We start from the raw sequence: 17439 nt of genomic DNA, 5'->3' as shown, positions 1-17439 counted from the left end.
TGAGCGGGTAGTGCTAGTAGTCTTCGAAGCCTCACGTCTTGTTCGAGCATCAGTCATTTTCAGGCAGGATACGATGCAAAGGTCAACTTAAACTTTTAAAAGTTCAGTATGAATGGTATTTCGCAAAATATTTGTTACTGTGCTTTATATAAAAATAAAGATTGCACTTGGCAGGAGCTCACGAAAAACATGTCTACTCCATGCGTGCGCCCTAGTGCCCCCAATATAGTTTTTTCTTAATGATGGCTGTATAAACTTTTATTTGATGATACCTTCCATCCTTTTGGAAATGACTTCTAAGGAGGAACCAGATTTGCGAAAGTCCAGAATTTTTTCCATGATCTTTGCGGAGTTCTCATCTCATCTCATTATCTCTAGCCGCTTTATCCTGTTCTACAGGGTCGCAGGCAAGCTGGAGCCTATCCCAGCTGACTACGGGCGAGAGGCGGGGTACACCCTGGACAAGTCGCCAGGTCATCACAGGGCTGACACATAGACACAGACAACCATTCACACTCTCATTCACACCTATGGTCAATTTAGAGTCACCAGTTAACCTAACCTGCATGTCTTTGGACTGTGGGGGAAACCGGAGCACCCGGAGGAAACCCACACAGACACGGGGAGAACATGCAAACTCCGCACAGAAAGGCCCTCGCCGGCCACGGGGCTCGAACCCAGGACCTTCTTGCTGTGAGGCGACAGCGCTAACCACTACACCACCGTGCCGCCCCTTTGCGGAGTTGCTTGGATTTTCTCATGGTAACAATTTGGTGTATGTAAACTTTTGAGCCACAGGAATTGGTGTAGTGGTTAGCACGGTCACCTCACAGCAAGAAGGTTCTGGATTCGAACCCAGCGGCCGGCGAGGACCTTTCTGTGTGGAGTTTGCATGTTCTCCATGTCTGTGTGGGTTTCCTCCGGGTGCTCTGGCTTCCCCCACAGTCCAAAGACATGCAGGTTAGGTTAATATGGGATGGCCTTGGGCTGAGGTGCCCTTGAGCGAGGCACCCAACTGCTCCCCGGGCGCTGTTAGCATGGCTGCCCACTGCTCTGGGTATGTGTGTGTGCTTATTGCTCATGTGTGTGCATGTGTGTTCACTGCTTCAGATGGGTTAAATGCAGAGAGGAAATTTCACAAGTGTGTAATGAATAAAGTCCTTCCTTCCTTCCTTTCTTTCTTTAATTGCCCCACTCCCTTCAGGGGCTTCCTCCTTGCATGGCAGCCTTTCAGGTCATGGTGATTAGTTTTTTTTTCTTAGTGATGGCTGTATATACTTTTATTTGATTATACCTTCCATCCTTTTGGAAATTGCTTCTAAGGAGGAACCAGATTTGCGAAAGTCCAGAATTTTTTTTCCGTGATCTTTGCGGAGTTGCTTGGATTTTCTCATGGTAACAATTTGGTGTATGTAAACTTTTGAGCCACAGGAATTCCGATATAGTGAATTAAAGCTGAAATAATTTTGTCTGTAATCAATGTGTGAAAGTGATATGAACAAGTAGATGTCCATTGGCCTCAACTGTAGCTTCCTACGGTTTTACAGAGTTAGTCTGTCCTCAAACTAGAGGGCAGGCTGATTTTGGGTCCAGTTTGCCCCTTCTGATAATTGCAGGGGCGTTCCTCATTTGAGGCTAGTCAGAAGCAATTATATGTCCAAATCCTATAGTGTGAGGTTTTTACAGACATAGATTGGAGCCTCTCTGACTCAAACATTTTGATATTTATGACTAGAAATCATGTAGTGTTAAATGAACAGTGATGGAATATTGAGCACAGGGTGAGCTAACCAGGAAGCGTGATGTTCAGCATGGTAGTGGAAGGTCTGAGAATGTATAAAAATAACTATGCTTTTAATGATCATGGGTTTCACTCTCCCCTCCACCTTTGTACACATGAGCTTGTAGCAATAGCTCACGCTGCATAATACATCAGGGCAAGTGTCCATATGGCATTTTTTTTTTTTTTCTGAGCACCAGCATCTCTGTTGTTCTCAATGACGAGAGCCAGTGCCCCCCCCCCCCCCCCCCCCCCCCCCCGCATGCGTGCACACACACACGCGCGCGCGTGCACACTCTGGGTGCTTAAAACTTTTTCAGAGTGAGATTCTGTAAGATCCCAACTCATACCCCTTTTCCACCAAATCAGTTCCAGGGCTGGTGCTGGTTCACAACTTGTTCAACTTGCGAGCCAGCTGAGAACCAGTTTGCTTTTCCATAGCTCGCGGTGCTAAGGGAAGCCATGTCATTACGTCGCTGTATACGTCAGTTGCGTCGCTGTATACGTCAGTTACGTTTGCGTAAACCTTGGCGCGAATATCGAAGCAAAAACAACACGGAAGAAGCAGCAATAGCAGCAACAATAATAATAATGGATGACTTCGCATTTGTACAGCTGCTGCTTCTCGTCGCTTAAAAATGGCAATCTTTCGCGGTCTTATTGTTGTTGGTCTTAACAACTCCGCCCCCCCGCTGATGTAAGCGGTTCTTTCCTCTGGCCCAGAAGAGAGTTGGTGCTAGCCTGGAACTGTTTTTTCTGGCCCCAGAGCCAGTTCCTTTTCAGTGGAAACAGAAAACCCGGTTCCAAACTAAGCATTGGCCCCGAACCAGCCCTGGAACTGCTTTGGTGGAAAAGGGGCATCACTGGGATCGCCACTCTGAAATTCTCATCTCGTTATCTCTAGCCGCTTTATCCTGTTCTACAGGGTCGCAGGCAAGCTGGAGCCTATCCTAGCTGACTACGGGCGAAAGGCGGGGTACACCCTGGACAAGTCGCCAGGTCATCACAGGGCTGACGCATAGACACAGAACCATTCACACTCACATTCACACCTACGGTCAATTTAGAGTCACCAGTTAACCTAATCTGCATGTCTTTGGACTGTGGGGGAAACCGGAGCACCCGGAGGAAACCCACGCGGACACGGGGAGAACATGCAAACTCCACACAGAAAGGCCCTCGCCGGCCACGGGGCTCGAACCCGGACCTTCTTGCTGTGAGGCGACAGCGCTAACCACTACACCACCGTGCCGCCCCCACTCTGAAATTGTTCAGTATAATCACCAAGTCTGTGGTCCTCCATCTCAATTGAATCACCTGGTGTGTGGGTTCTTGCAATTAAAATATTAAAAATCAGTTAAATCTGTTGCATTTGTGGTATCCCATGTTCTTAAAAGCAGTTAAGAGTTGAAAAATCCTCTAGTGCAGGGGTGATTTCTCAGAGACAACAAGGGAAGCCAAGCTTCCCCTAAAATTCTCTCCCCAAACTGCGGCGTCTACGACGTTGAATTCTCATTAAAACAATAACTTGCATAACATAATATATGCCCAAGATTGTATTTATGTTCATAACTATCCTGTAACTTATTTGAGTGATTTCTGACGAACTTGCAGTTCGCTACGAGAATCACCTTTGCTGCCAGGCTGTAACCTTTCTTATTTCAATGGGCTCTATGGACTGGCAGCAGTGTTGCCAGATCGGGCGGTTTTAAGTGCATTTTGGCGGGTTTTGAACATATTTTGGGCTGGAAAACGTCAGCAGTATCTGGCAACACTGACTGGCAGCCGGGTATCCGTTGCAGTCTACGAGACGGTTCTGAACAGCCAATTTCGGCTAGTTGTTATTGGTTAAAATCAACAAAATCACTTCCAGGGAAGCCGGGCTTCTCTGGGACTAAACGAGACAGTGGGAGGGACAAGAAGCCGGGCTGATAAAGGATTATTGGAGGTGGTGTTTGAAAGACATGAGGAGGGCGGTACTTCGGCGAGGAACACGGAAGCATGATCAGTCCCTAGCGGATGTCGAGAAAGTGTAGTTGTGTGCCAAAGTGCTGTCCGAATTTCTTTTCATATAAACGTTTCTTCTCATTGATGTCTCTGTACATTACTCTGTAAATAAATGTAAATATTACTTGTTGTGCTCCGTTAACTTTCATCCATTCTATCAGTTTGATCATTCGTGAATTCACTCGTTTATTTCATTTGTAGTTCAATCTGGTTGTAGGCTAGCTTGAGCCTTATTGGGATCTGCAGTGCTAGCTGCTAACAGAAATTGAAGTCTCTGGAAAGCACAACCAGCTGGTATGACAGGGTCACAGACCATTTTCTGGAAAAGGAGTGGAGGGCAGAATTTGTGTATAAATAGTGTTCATGTTCATGAATCTGAAGTGTGTATATTGTTGAGTAATGTTAAGAGAATGGTGGGCTCTGTGTTATAGGTTATACCTGGGTATAATATTCAAGGTTCTGTGTGTTGCATAGCCTACCTGGTTATGAATTTCCAGACTGTGTTGCAGATGATGTTCAAGGATGTGTTGCACAGCTGGGTGTTGTGTTAAAGACTCTGTGTTGCATATCAGGGTATGATGTTCAAAGCTCTTCGTTGAATAGCCAGTGATTTTTGGATGTTTGATATTTTTGATTAAGGATATGAGGCACTAGCCTGGCAAGCCAGACTATAACATGAACTGTACAAGCAAAAATACTTTCTGCCACTAGGTAGGGTTGTCTAGTTCACTATGCTAATGGGGCACACCTTTCTATGCTTTGATATCCGGCCTACAGGTTTTACGATGAATGCGTAAAATGGGCTTCCCCTGTTTTAAAAACCAGCAGCCGCCACTGCTCTAGTGTATACCAAGCATTAAACTTTGCATTTTTTCAATTTGCTGAGAATTGTAATATTTGTTTTGCTCAACCTTCCAAAAGCTTTCACAATTCTGAGTCACCCATTCTATTCAGTTCTTTCCTACTTTTTGCTTGTTTTCATGTCTCTTTTACTCAGATCGGGATCGGTTTCAGCTTGGCACGCTGTCCCACACTCTGAACTCTAAAGCCACAGGCTATCTGGAACTCTCTGATTGGCCGGCTGTGGCTCCTGACCAGTCTGTGAGAAATGTGGAGGTGCTGGAACCGGTAACGACCATTACTAAATGTGATTTGTTGAATGACAGTAGATGTTGTATCTTTTGTGCATTTCTAAGAGGAGAATTCACTGTGTATTTTTCTTTTGCCAAATTTGTATAATGGGACAAAATGTACAGTTGTACATGTATAACTATTTAGTTGCAATATTATGTAGTTGTACTGAAAAAATAAAATAATTTGTGTGTCTGGGTAAGGTAGGTGAATGGGCTCCATCTGTAAGCAAAGCCAAACCTGCTGCATCAAATGACAAGTTCTACTCAGACTCTGGAGAGGAAGATGATGATGATGAGGAGGAGGAAGGATCAGATAGCAGCAGTGAGGACAGCAGTAGCAGCAGTGAGGACAGCAGTAGCAGCAGTGAAGGTTGTCTCTGTGTGTGAAGTATGGAGTTATAGTAAACTTAAATTATTCATACTGTTTAATGTATGTGTGTGTGTGTGTGTGTGTGTATATAGAGTCAAGCAGCAACACGGGGAGTGTGAAAAATGGTGAAAGTAGCTGTGAGTCTGACGAGAGCTCCAGCCAGTCAGAGAAGAGCAGCGACTTAGGTTCTGAAAAGAAAAAAAGGAAAACTCGAAAAAACAAAGAACTTCAGCGGGGCACAAAACCCAGTAAAGACAGGTGCCAGTTCTTTTTACATTTAATACATTTACATTTTATGGTATTTGGCATTACAAATGCAGAAGAGACTTCGAAGTACTATCAATAGATACAGCTTCATATTGATTCAGTAAGTCAGGGACTAAAAGTACAATCCGTCTAAACCCCTGTTCTAACACTTTTATTTTAAAATGAGTGCTAATTTAAATACTACTCCATGAAGGAGATCTTTAGACATTAGTTTGAAGCCTGCCAGTGGCTAAGCTCTTTGGATATCTAGGGGGAAGCTCATTCCACCACCTAGGTGCCACAATAGAAAATGTACCTTGTATCCTAAAAGATGGTGGGACTGGATGGGCAGTGCTATAGGATTGGAGGGAATGTTGTGTGGTGCAGGGTGTGATTAAGTGATTTAAAGTAGATGGGTGCCTGGACCTTGAGATGGTTGAAAAGTTGTGCAGCTGCATTTTGGATCAGGTGCAGAGGCAGACCTGCAAGGAGTTAGTTGCAGTAGTCCAGTCTCAAAATAATAAGGAACTGAACAAGCACCAAAGTGGCTTCTGTGGATAGAAATGGATGAATCCTTGTGATTTTGTAAAGGAGAAACCGGCATGAGTGTGTCAGTTTAGCAGTGGCAGAGGAGGACAGTTGATTTGTCTGTGGTTACCTCAAGGTTGTATGCAGTGATGGAAGCTGAGAGTTGTCCAGGGATATTACAAGAGCCTGACATGGGGATATAGCTTCTGGAATGAACAGCAGTTCAGTTTTGCTGGGTGTAAGGTTCAGCTGATGAACGGCCATCTATGATGAAATGTCTGCCAGACATGTTGAGATCTGAGTAGAAACGTGTCTGATGGAGGAAAGGAGAGGACAGATATGAAACCTCACCAAGAGATTGAGTATAGAAGAACAGAAGTGGACCAAGCCCCGAGTCTTGTGGGACCTTAGTGGAGAGTCTGCAAGAAGCAGATGTGGATCTGATCCATGTCACCTGATATGCCCATCCCTCCAGAAAGAAAGCAAATCATTGCCCTGGTGTGCCATGAATTCCAGGACTCCTGGGAATGGGTAAAAGAATCTTGTGATTTCACTGTCAAATGCTGCTGCTAGGCCAGTGAGGATGCGGACTGACAGTTTAGCTGATCTAGCAGCATGGAGCTTCTTGGTGACAGCCACAAGGGCAGTTTCTGTGGATTGTGCTGCTTTGGACAGTAGACTGTGCATGTAAGGATTTTAGAAAGAAGAGAGAAGCGATCCCAGCCAGTAGTTGAATGTCTTTGGGACCCAGAGTGGGATTCTTCAGGATGTGGAAAAAACCCTGCTGTTTTGAATGCAATTGTACACGACCAGATGTTATTGAGCCATTAATGACGGTACCGATGAAGGGGAGGAAGTCTTGTGCGATCGTCTGGAGCATTGTGGAAGGAATGTGATTCAGTGGGCAGGTGGTAAGATTGCAGGACACGATCTCTTCTGTTAATCCTGAGAAGAAAAAACTGTCATGGAAAAAGAAGGGAATTATTGAAAATTTAATGTGGGATGGAAGGTCTGGAAGATTTTTCTTAATCTTTCCACCAAAAAAGGTCACACAGTCATCATTAGTCAAGGAGGATGGTGAATGGGGAGCTGATGGATTGAGAAGTGAAGAAAAGGCTTTACGGAGCTTGCAATGATCTTGTGCAGAACCTTCCAGCTTTTCCTTGTAAAAGGCAGTTTTAGCAGAAGTTACATCAGATGAGAACTTGGACAGGAGAGGGTGGTATGAAACGAGATCCGTGTCAAATTGTGATTTCCTCCATTTTTTTTTTCCCTCTGCTGCTCTTAATTCTCTCCGATTGCTGTGCTACACATCAGATAGCCAAGGAACTTTGCAAGAAAGCTTCCTGGGTTTAGAAGATGGTGGGCAGAGAAGGTCTATGGATGAGGATAGTGGAGAGAGGAAAGTGTCTGTGGCTAACTCCAGTGGTAGAGGGGAAAATGAGTCAGCGTATGGAAAGCATGATGGAGTGCAGGAAGCTGCAGAGAAAAGGAAGGCTGAATGGAGGTTTCAGCATGTGGGAGCGGGGTATTGATAGCTGATGTTAAGCAGGACAGAGAAGGTGATGAAGGGTATCAAATGATTATCAGAGATGTGGAGTTGGGTAGCACTGGTTTCTGGAGAAGAGCAACTGAAGATGGGGTCCAGGACATTTTCTACCTTGTAGGAGCCAGCTGTTGAATTTCATGGGGAAGAGAGGGAAGGCAAGAAGACTGGAGGGTTGCATGGCAGTGCACAACATTCTGTGGCTTTTTTGGGAGGTATTTTCATTGATGGAGCAGTAATAAAATATCTGGTCATATTGTGTCAATGTCAGTAGCTCTATATTAATTTATTATTTATAAAACAGTTGTATAATAGTGTATCCCACTGGCATTCATGTTGTACTGAGTATCAGCATGGCTCTGATTACTTGCAGCCATACTGATTCACTACAACAGTGTTGCTGTTCCTGCAATATTGCTTAATTCACTTTCAGGGTAGCACTATGACTGAAGTTTGCTCCAGCTGTGGGAGTATGTTTAGGCTCATTTAATATTCAAATGATTCAGATGCAACATTAGGTGGTTTGACAACCAGTGCTGCAAACTGGCTTCTGTAAGAAACGCATGCAACCACGTGCATATCATATTAACTATTATGCTTTAAAATTTGTGAAACATTGGAAAGACCCCCCCCCTTCTCTTAAATAAATAAATAGAAAGAAATAAAATAAATCCATGCATAGTACCAGTCAAAAGTTTGGCTATAGTTACTGTAAATGAGTGTATCCAAACTTTTCACTGGTCCTATATGTTGTGTGTTTTTAGTGACTCGGATGTGGGCCAAAACAACAGACTTTTGGGTAAAGCTGGTTTGGGAAGCAAGTCAAGCACCTCAGAGGACACTTCATCTAGCTCAGAGTCTGATTCTGACTCCCCAACTAAACAGACAGCAAAAAATGCACCCAAACCAGTCAAGAAGGTAAGAGAGTTGAGACTGGTTAGCTAGTAATACATTTTGCATTATTATAATTATCCCCTCTTAATGACTAAAACATGATATTGACTTGGTTTTGACCTCTTATTTTTCAATAAGCAAGAATTAACTGTTTGACTTGTAGAACAATGTACTTTTGTTTCAGGAATATAATTTTGCAAAACTGCATTTATTGTATAAAATTGATTACAGTAGTGGCCTCAGAATTCTTCAAGCCGTTCCAAGTTGCTTTATACGTTATCTAATGACAAAATTGCATTGCATGATCTTTGTGCATTTCTATCTCTCAAAGTTGCATTTCACATTTTAAGCTATTTTCTTCATTCTTTCTTAGTTGGAAGAGCAACCTAAAAAAGCAAAAGAGATTTCTCTCTTGGATCTGGATGACTGTAAGTTTCTAGAAGTCCTGGAGTAAAAATTATTTTAACTATTAATTCTACAATTAAGTCTCTCTCTCTCTCTCTCTCTCTCTCTCTCTCTCACACGCGTGTGCATTCTGTCACTTTAGCAACACCTGTACCCTCTGTTCAGTCATGTACTTGTTCAATCGTGCTGATCTCCTAGGCTTGTACTGAAGCTAATTTCTACTGTTAAGTATGGTGGAGGATCTCTATGTGGGGATATTTTCTTCCATAGGTTCTGGAAATGTGATTAGGATACAAGGCATTATGGAGTCTATTCATTAATTTTCCTTCCATCCTATTCCCCTGCAGTGGGAATAGGGTGTGAAGGCCAGACTTCTCTATCCTTGAACACAATTACAGCCTCTCTTTTTGGAATCCTGACATGTTCCCAAACCAGCTGTAATCTGTTCCCTGTAGTGGGTCCCGATATGTCTCTGGGTTTTTATCCAGTAGGTTGCATCTGCTATAGCTCTAGCGGGAGCCAACCAGAGAGCATCCTTATAAAGTACTTAATCCACCTAAACTCGTCTTTTACCTGCAGAGAAGCAGCAGCTCTGTTCCGAGGCGCTCTCAGATTGTCAACCTCCTCACCCTGTCATGGAGATTAAGCCAAGCTAATTTCTGCCATCTGTATTTACCATGTTCTTTTTGTCCCTACTAGGGTTGGGCGGTATTACGGTAAGAAGGTATCCCGAGGTATCCAAAAGTACCAACGGTATCAGTCTCATTACCGTCATTTAAAAAAAATATATAATATCTAAATAAATATGGAGTACATGAGGTCATAGTATAAAATAATAAATTGAAGATCATCCCGAATAACCGTGTGATCGTATTTTCACTAATTCTATCAATTTCCTAAAGAAGTTTTCATCGCGTGCAGGCTTGTTTATGTCGTTACCATGGCAACCCTGCGTGACATTTTGGAGTCTGACAGAAAGCTTCGCAAGAGACTGAGACCGGGGGTGTCATGGCTCAGATGGCTAAGGCACCGTACCATAAATCCGGGGACCCGGGTTCGATTCCGACCCGAGGTTATTTCCCCATCCCGTCTCTCTCTCTCCCCCGCTCATTTCCTGTCTCTCTATACTGTCCTATCTAAAAAAAAAAAAAAATTGACTGAGACCGCGGTTGAAAGATGTGAAGTCAAGATAACGAGTTAGTGGCAAAAAAAAATACAACATCGGCAGTGTGGCAGTATTTTGGTTTCAAACCAAACGAAAAATCTAATGTCCCCTAAGGCACACCATAGCCTGGGGTACTCCACTTCCACGAGATCTCTCCAATGAGTTGTGTTTTGAGTAGGTTACATGAGTAACAACAAGGTAAAATAATATAACGTATGACATTTGGGATGTGGGTAATAAACGTTTGAAATGTCATCTACTGAAGAAACGGAAGAAAACATCGTAGCGTAAACTGTTAGGTTTCTGGTGGGAATTAGCAATGCGCTTGCTATCTTTGTTGGGTGTGTTAAACCGTATGGATTTAAGTGGAATAATTGTAAGGAGTTATGTGATCAAGACAACGTTTTAAGCAAGGTAAGGCCATTTGATTATTAATTTCCCCGCCATGGCATGACGTGGGCCCATATGATTTTGCCTTGTGCAGCTATCACGCATTTGAATTAGGTTCGCCTCATTTGCGCTGAAGAATATGGTTTATCGCGCAGTCTAAACGGACTTGGGTGTTGGTTGATTCTTTTTCTTTTTTTTATTTCCCATGCTTGAAAGGGTATGATCCTGCTCATCGTGTACTTTTTTTTGATGGAGCAGGTGAAATAGTGCTGCAAATGGCGTTTCAACGCAGACATGTGTAAACGACAGTTGAATGCTATTTTCAAGATGAAGGAAGAGTTGCGTGATGCTTTGAAATATCTCTTAATGCACAAAATTCGCTTTGCTGCTTAATCCATACCACAATGCACACAATTCGCTATGCTGCTTTTAAATAGTACATTTGAGGCATAGGCGCACGTTACACAGTAGGCCGAAACAAAATATTATTTTTTTCTCGGTAATACCGTATACCCCGGGAAAACACAGAGACGGTTTAAAGGTATCAAAATTTGGATACCGCCCAACCCTAGTCCCTACCCACAGTTTGAGAGCATGGGTGAGGAGAGGGTCAAAGACTGCCCAGTAAACTGATAGCATTGAGGTGCTGATTTTCATGTTGCATACTTCATACTCAGCAGTGAAACGAGTGTTCTGTTGTCTGTACCAAGAGAACATTATCTACAGATAAGTTATGTTTTGTCCCATATTATATTTTGACACCTCTTCAGTCTTGACTCCAACTGAGGTCACACTGCAGACCTAGAGAACCCATACTTCTGCAATAACTCCCACAAAAGATATCAAGGCACATGATCAAAGTGAGGGAGAGAGCGAGACCTTCTCTCCTCCTTCTTAATACCACAGCAGATCATCCTTCCCAAGTTTATGGCCCGCATAGATTTTTACACCGGATGCCCTTCCTGATGCAACCCTCTCCAATCTCTCTGGGCTTGGGACCAGCACTAAGTATGCGCTGGCCTGTGCAACCCCAGTGGTTGGGTATTTTTACCTAATCTGCATCTCTTGGAACTGTGGGAGAAAAGCGGAGCACCTGGAGGAAACCCACACAAACATGGGGAGAACATACAAATTATACACAGAAAGGCTCCTGTTGAACCCGGAACCTTCTTGCTGTGAGGTGGTGGTGCTAGCCACTGCACCACCCTGGTGCTGATCAGAGCTTTTAAAAATACAGCTCTGGAAAAAAAATTAAGACCACTGCAAAATTCACTTTCTCTGGTTTTACTATTTCTAGGTATGCATTTGAGGAAAATGAGCATTTTTGTTTTATTCCATAAACTACATAGACAACCATTATTGTCATTCAGTATGCAACAAGTGTGCACAGAACGAAATTTCGTTGCAATTTGGCTCAGCATGGAATTAAATATAAAAGTACATTAAAATGTGCAGCAGCAAAAATATTAAAGTGACCTGTGGAATTAGGAATTGTTCAAGTATAAATAAAAGTTTAGCGTTCAGTTGAGCTACTGACATTCCTCTCATCCCCCCCCCCCCCCCCCCCCCCCCCCCCCCAAACTCCACAAAAAAAAAAATCACTTGGAGCATTTAATTGCAGAAAATGACAACTGGTCAAAATAACAAAGATGAAGTGTTTTCAGACCTTGAATAATGCATAGAAATAATGATCAATTTTAAACAGCACAATACTAATGTTTAAACTTGGGATGAGTTCAGAAATCAATATTTGTTGGAATAACCCTGACATTTAATCACACCTTTCTTGCATCTTGGCATGCTCTCCACCAGTCTTTAATGTTGCTCTTGGATGACTTTATGCCATTCCTGGCACAAAAATTAAATCCGCTTAGTTTTGTTTGATGGCTTGTGATCATCCATCTTCCTCTTGACCACATTCTAGAGGTTTTCAATGTGGTTTAGGTCTGGAGACTGGGCTGGCCATGGAGAGGGTCTTGATCTTGTTGTCCTCCATCCACACCTTGATTGACCTGACTGTGTGGCATGGAGCATTGTCCTGCTGGAAAATCCAATCCTCAGAGTTAGGGAACATTGTTGGAGCAGAAGGAAGCAAGTTTTCTTCCAGGATAACCTTGTACATGGCTTGATTCATGTGTCCTTCACAAACAAAAATGTGCCCCATTCCAGCCTTGCTGAAGCACCCCAGATCACCAGTCCTCCACCAAATTTTACAATGGGTGCAAGACACTGTGGCTTGTAGGCCTCTCCAAGTCTCCGCCTAACCATTAGATGACCAAGTGAGTCTGGGGGGGACTGAAAATTGGACTCCACAGAAAAAAATGACTTTACTCCAGTCCTCTACAGTCCAGTTCTATATGGTCCAGTCCTTATGGTCTTTAACAAATTTTATCCTGACTCTTCTTTTGCTTTTCATTGATGAAGGGCTTTTTTCTAGCTTTGCATGACTTCAACCCCACCCAGAGGAGCCTGTTTTGAACCATTCTTGCCGTGCACTTGACCCCAGCTGCCATTTGCCATTCTTTTTGTAGGTCACTTGATGTCATCCTACGGTTGTTGAGTGACATTTGAAGGAGTTGACGATCATCCCGGTCAGTGGAGAGTCGTTTTCGCCCTCTGCCAGTGTGTAACTTTGTCGCCAATGTCTGCTGCTTGACCTTGTTCTTATGAACTGCGTCTTTTGAAATTTTGAGGATGGAAGAAACCTGACACTCACTGTATTCCTCTGCCAGTAAAGCCAGAACTGAACCCTTCTTTTTCTCATTCAACTTCTTTTTAGCGCTTTTGGCATGATGTGTTCCAATTAAATTTAAGGTACTACTAGCACTGTTTTTGCCATCCAAACTGGTCCTATTGCAAGAGGATAATGACCACAAGAGTGTTTTTTTATGCTTCTCCTTGTTAAATAAGATTTGGTTCAGGTGATCGCCTAATAAGTACCTCATTAAGTAAAATGAAGTGTGCTTGTGTTGGAATTCCAGCACAGACACTGGAATGAAATGGCTGCCGTACATAGAGATGCTTATTTAAGAAAAAATTGAAGTGGGTCCCCCCCCGCAGCTGTATATAAAGCACATTTAGACTGGATTAGCATATTAAGATTAAAGAGCTGGTCTGCTATTCCATGGCTTGTAGAGAACCTATGTTTCTCCTGCCTTTTAGAATCTTCTCTTCGGAACCCTAGCATAATTGTTTCCTGTGCATGCTCCCTCCTTCCCCTTGCCTATAATTGGAACACACTTAAAAAAAAAAAAAAAAAGGGTACAACTCAACAGGCTTCAATGGGGCTGTCTGTACTAGCAGCAAGTCTAGTCCTTCTTGTTAATACCTCAAATACCCTTAAAATATGGTTCTATATAATAACAGGGTGGAAGCTATTGAAAGACAATTTCAGATTTTTGACTTTGCTGTGACCTTGGCCCTGTTTAGATCACTTGCACTGTCTAAGCAGTTCATGTGCTGGTAACAATAATATAAATCAGAAAGAAGGGCAAAAGAATGGACAGATGCAATGACATCCCCAAAACATAAAGCTTAAAAATACTGCCCATCATGCCAATTTGCTAATGCCTGATCTCCATGCAACACTGAAGGTGTGTTATGAATACAATCTCAGTCTTTTTCTGTAGAGCCTTCAGTATACCTGTCCAGAACTTATGCACTCATGCAGTTTTGCTGCTATGAAGGTTTATAACTACCAGCGATAAATCAACCACAGAGATGTACTCAAGCACCAGAGATTTCTCCTGAAGGCTTGGCATTTTCACTGGGTTGAGTAATTCCTTAAAGTGCTGCTTCCATCAAAATAGTATCTCTAATTAGATTTTTTTTTTGAGTGGGAAAATAAATTGTGATTCATTTTATAGTTTCTTTTTTTCATTTATTCTGAAGGGAACCAGTAATTATGGAGGGTATTTATTTATTTTTGTTTGTGTACACGCTTATGAATAATTAGCATATTTGTGTATTTATGAATTTATTTTTTGTAGTTTCACCCATTGGAGTTACCACACCCAAGAGCTCCATCCTCCCCCCAAGCATTTTGTCTGATCTACAAGACCTCTCACTTTCTGCCTCCTCCACCCCTGCCATCCAGGTGTGTTCATATTTGTTTTCCTTTATACAATTGCCTGCATTTTCTGCTCTTGAGGATGTTTTTTTTTTTTTTTTTTCTGGTGCTGGAAGTGTGTGTGTGAGAGATTGTTGACCTTTTTGAGTGTGAAGGTGACTTCCTCTCCCATGAGAAGTGGTTGAGAGAAAGTGTGAGTGAGTGTCCTGGAAAGGAATATGTCTCTTAAAGATGGAATGGAGTGGAATTCCTTAATCCGTTTTTGTCTCTTTTCTGCCTTTTCGTCTCTAACAAAAATGGAGCTACAGCAGGCAAATCTCTGTAGCTCCTGCTTTGTTTTACTTACACACACACACACACACACACACACACACACACACACACACACACAGAGCATGCGTTCCCTTGTCAGTCTGTTTGCTGAATTTGAATTAGATTGAAATTGATTTTTTTTTTTCCATTTGGTCTGATTCAGTTTCACACTGCACAAACCAGAAAACAAAAGCATTTGCTGCCTCCAAAAAAAAGACTTTGAGTGACCTGTGGAAAGGGGTGGGCATAGAAACATGAATTTCTTTCATTCATATGTGACATATTACAAATAAAGCCATGGAAAGTATAAACAAACCTTTTGTGTATCCATAAAAATCGGATGTCAATCAAGAATGTCATGGAGAACAGACAGCTGGTTGGTTTTCAGCCTCTTGATGAAAACGTTAAATTCAGTGTACTCTAACTCATAACTGTTATGAATTCATCCTAATGTTTGCTTTCACAGTCCAAAGGTGGTAGTGCGCCCCCCCCCCCCCCCCCCCATCTGTTATGATTCATGTTATTCACATGGTAATACGTTTATACTTGTATTAGTCGTTTTTATCTGATAATGAACAACACGTGAACTGAGCATTGGTTGCATTTGAACTTTTTTTTTTTTTTTGGCCCAGATTTCAAATGCAGTTTAAAAAAAAATGTAATTGTTTAACTATACACTAGCCTGTGTCATAATTGGTCCTTATATGCTTAAGCTTGTCTGTATTTGGCCCATATTTCTCAGCTGTCTATCCCAGAATCTCTACAGAGAATAGCCCCCAAGCATAACTACATCACTTGTTTATCACAATGCATTGCGGGGGATAACTGGGGTTGGTAGTTGAGCGATATTACGGATGTCAGATTAATTTTACATGAGAGCAATGTGAGAGGAGTGATTTTGCCATGCTCAGTCATGGAAGACAATGAAATTGGTGATTTTAAAGAGGTGGATAACATGTCAAGAGTTTACAGCAGGAAAATCGGAATCCAAATCAAGCTTGGTGAGAAGGTAAGAGTCTAGACCGAGTCTACCACACTGTACAACAACATTTAAATCTCAATGTCTTATTTCTGAGGGCGTATATTGCACTAGCTAAACTTTTATCAAGAAAACAAATCTATCTGAATATCGGGAATTGGCGTGGAGCAGCTCTCTCATGGGGGATTCGTGGGTGAATAACAGTCCGAGTGAATACTTAAATAAAACTTGATATCAGGAAACGTTACAAAAAAATACCTTTGGAAACCTGCTGATCTGCCATATGTTCAGTATAAATTTCTTCAGTAAATGCTGCTAGTGAGGTACAGTGAACATTATACATACCCAAAAAAGAACCCTTCGTGGTTTGGGAGTTTTATTGGTCCGACAGGTTCATTCGGCTGCCGAGTGCTTCAGCAAGCAAAGGCTGAAGAATGCTTCTTTGTTTTATAGGCTTTGGAATATCGCTAGTTTCAGACGATGAACAGTGTTATAATCTTCTATAACCAAAGGCCATTCTGCAGATCATAGAAATATTGCTGGGTCACAGTTTAAGTACATCTTTTTCCTGCCACAGAAATGTAAGTTACAAACACTTTTTCGATTCAGTTCAAAGGTTTTCATTGCGGATTAAACTTATCCATTTCTTTCTTCTCGACTGGCAGCTGATGAAGGCTCAAACTAGGTATCCTCTTTGTTGTGGAGACACAGTAAGGCACACGGCAATTCACTTTAGGCATGGTTAAAACCGGTTAGACAGAACAATGCAGTGTTTAACAAAGGCGAAAGTAAACAGTACGGTGGTGCTGACCCTGGGTATCACCCGTAATGCATTGCGGTAAACAAGCAATAATGTTATGGGTTAGGGTCATTCCCTGCTCTGTCCCATTCATCTCTCAAACATCCCCAGGTTAGCAGAGTTGCCTGTGTTACCATGAGATTGCCAACAGGGGGAATTGGGGGAGCAGAATGTAGGCTAGTCCTCAGCTGCTCAATTGATTGCTTCATCAGGATTGCTGTGCTGCTGTAGGTTGTTGGGAACTGGTCATTAGAATACTCCCCACAAGGCTTGGCTACAATCTAATCAGAGCTGGACGAAAGAATGAACTGGCTGATTTCAAGTTAGTGCTATGCATAAATACATTATAGGCCTTTAGAATCTTGGTCACAGGGGATAAACTTAATTTTTGTTACACACATGCACATTCATCCATGTCGAAAAGGAGACCTATGCAGAAAGTCTTCTGTAATCAGTTGTACTCTAAATCATATTCATAGATAAAAATATTTGGGTAATTTACCAGTTTGTTATGCACTTGGGGCATGCTTTTATATGAAAGATAAGTGATGGGACACTGGAGGTGAAGTGGAGAGGCTTTACCACCCCAAAGCTAATTATTTAACTGGAACAGCACACCCAAAAGTGGTGTTCCTCCCCCCCCCCCCCCCCCCCCCCCCCCATGTCACAACCATTTCCTATTTGTTCTTTTATTTATTAAAGAACGACATATTTTTTCCAATTATAGTTGTGTTTAATGTTGTGGAACATCCAGGGAAGAAGAAGAAAAAAAAAAAACATTTAACAGCACTAGCCTCCCATTTTTCTTGAACAGCA

The 17439-nt window shown here is 42.4% G+C and overlaps 1 protein-coding gene across 4 annotated transcripts in view; it reads left to right on the top strand.

Annotated features, from left to right (window-relative positions):
• ap3b1a (adaptor related protein complex 3 subunit beta 1a) overlaps window positions 1-17439 on the top strand; it is a 286193-nt gene that overhangs the window by 187094 nt on the left and 81660 nt on the right. For all 4 annotated transcript variants that reach the window (XM_060935722.1, XM_060935721.1, XM_060935724.1 and 1 more), the window contains 6 exons: window positions 4785-4915; window positions 5122-5290; window positions 5383-5548; window positions 8375-8528; window positions 8878-8932; window positions 14454-14560. In XM_060935722.1, coding sequence (XP_060791705.1) covers window positions 4785-4915; window positions 5122-5290; window positions 5383-5548; window positions 8375-8528; window positions 8878-8932; window positions 14454-14560 — 782 coding nt within the window. The remainder of the gene's footprint in view (window positions 1-4784; window positions 4916-5121; window positions 5291-5382; window positions 5549-8374; window positions 8529-8877; window positions 8933-14453; window positions 14561-17439) is intronic.

This window comes from Neoarius graeffei, chromosome 12 (genome assembly GCF_027579695.1).
Source record: "Neoarius graeffei isolate fNeoGra1 chromosome 12, fNeoGra1.pri, whole genome shotgun sequence".
In the NCBI taxonomy this organism is placed as follows: domain Eukaryota; kingdom Metazoa; phylum Chordata; class Actinopteri; order Siluriformes; family Ariidae; genus Neoarius; species Neoarius graeffei.
The sequence above is the reverse complement of the archived record's forward strand: the minus strand, read 5'-3'. Positions and strand labels throughout refer to the sequence as shown.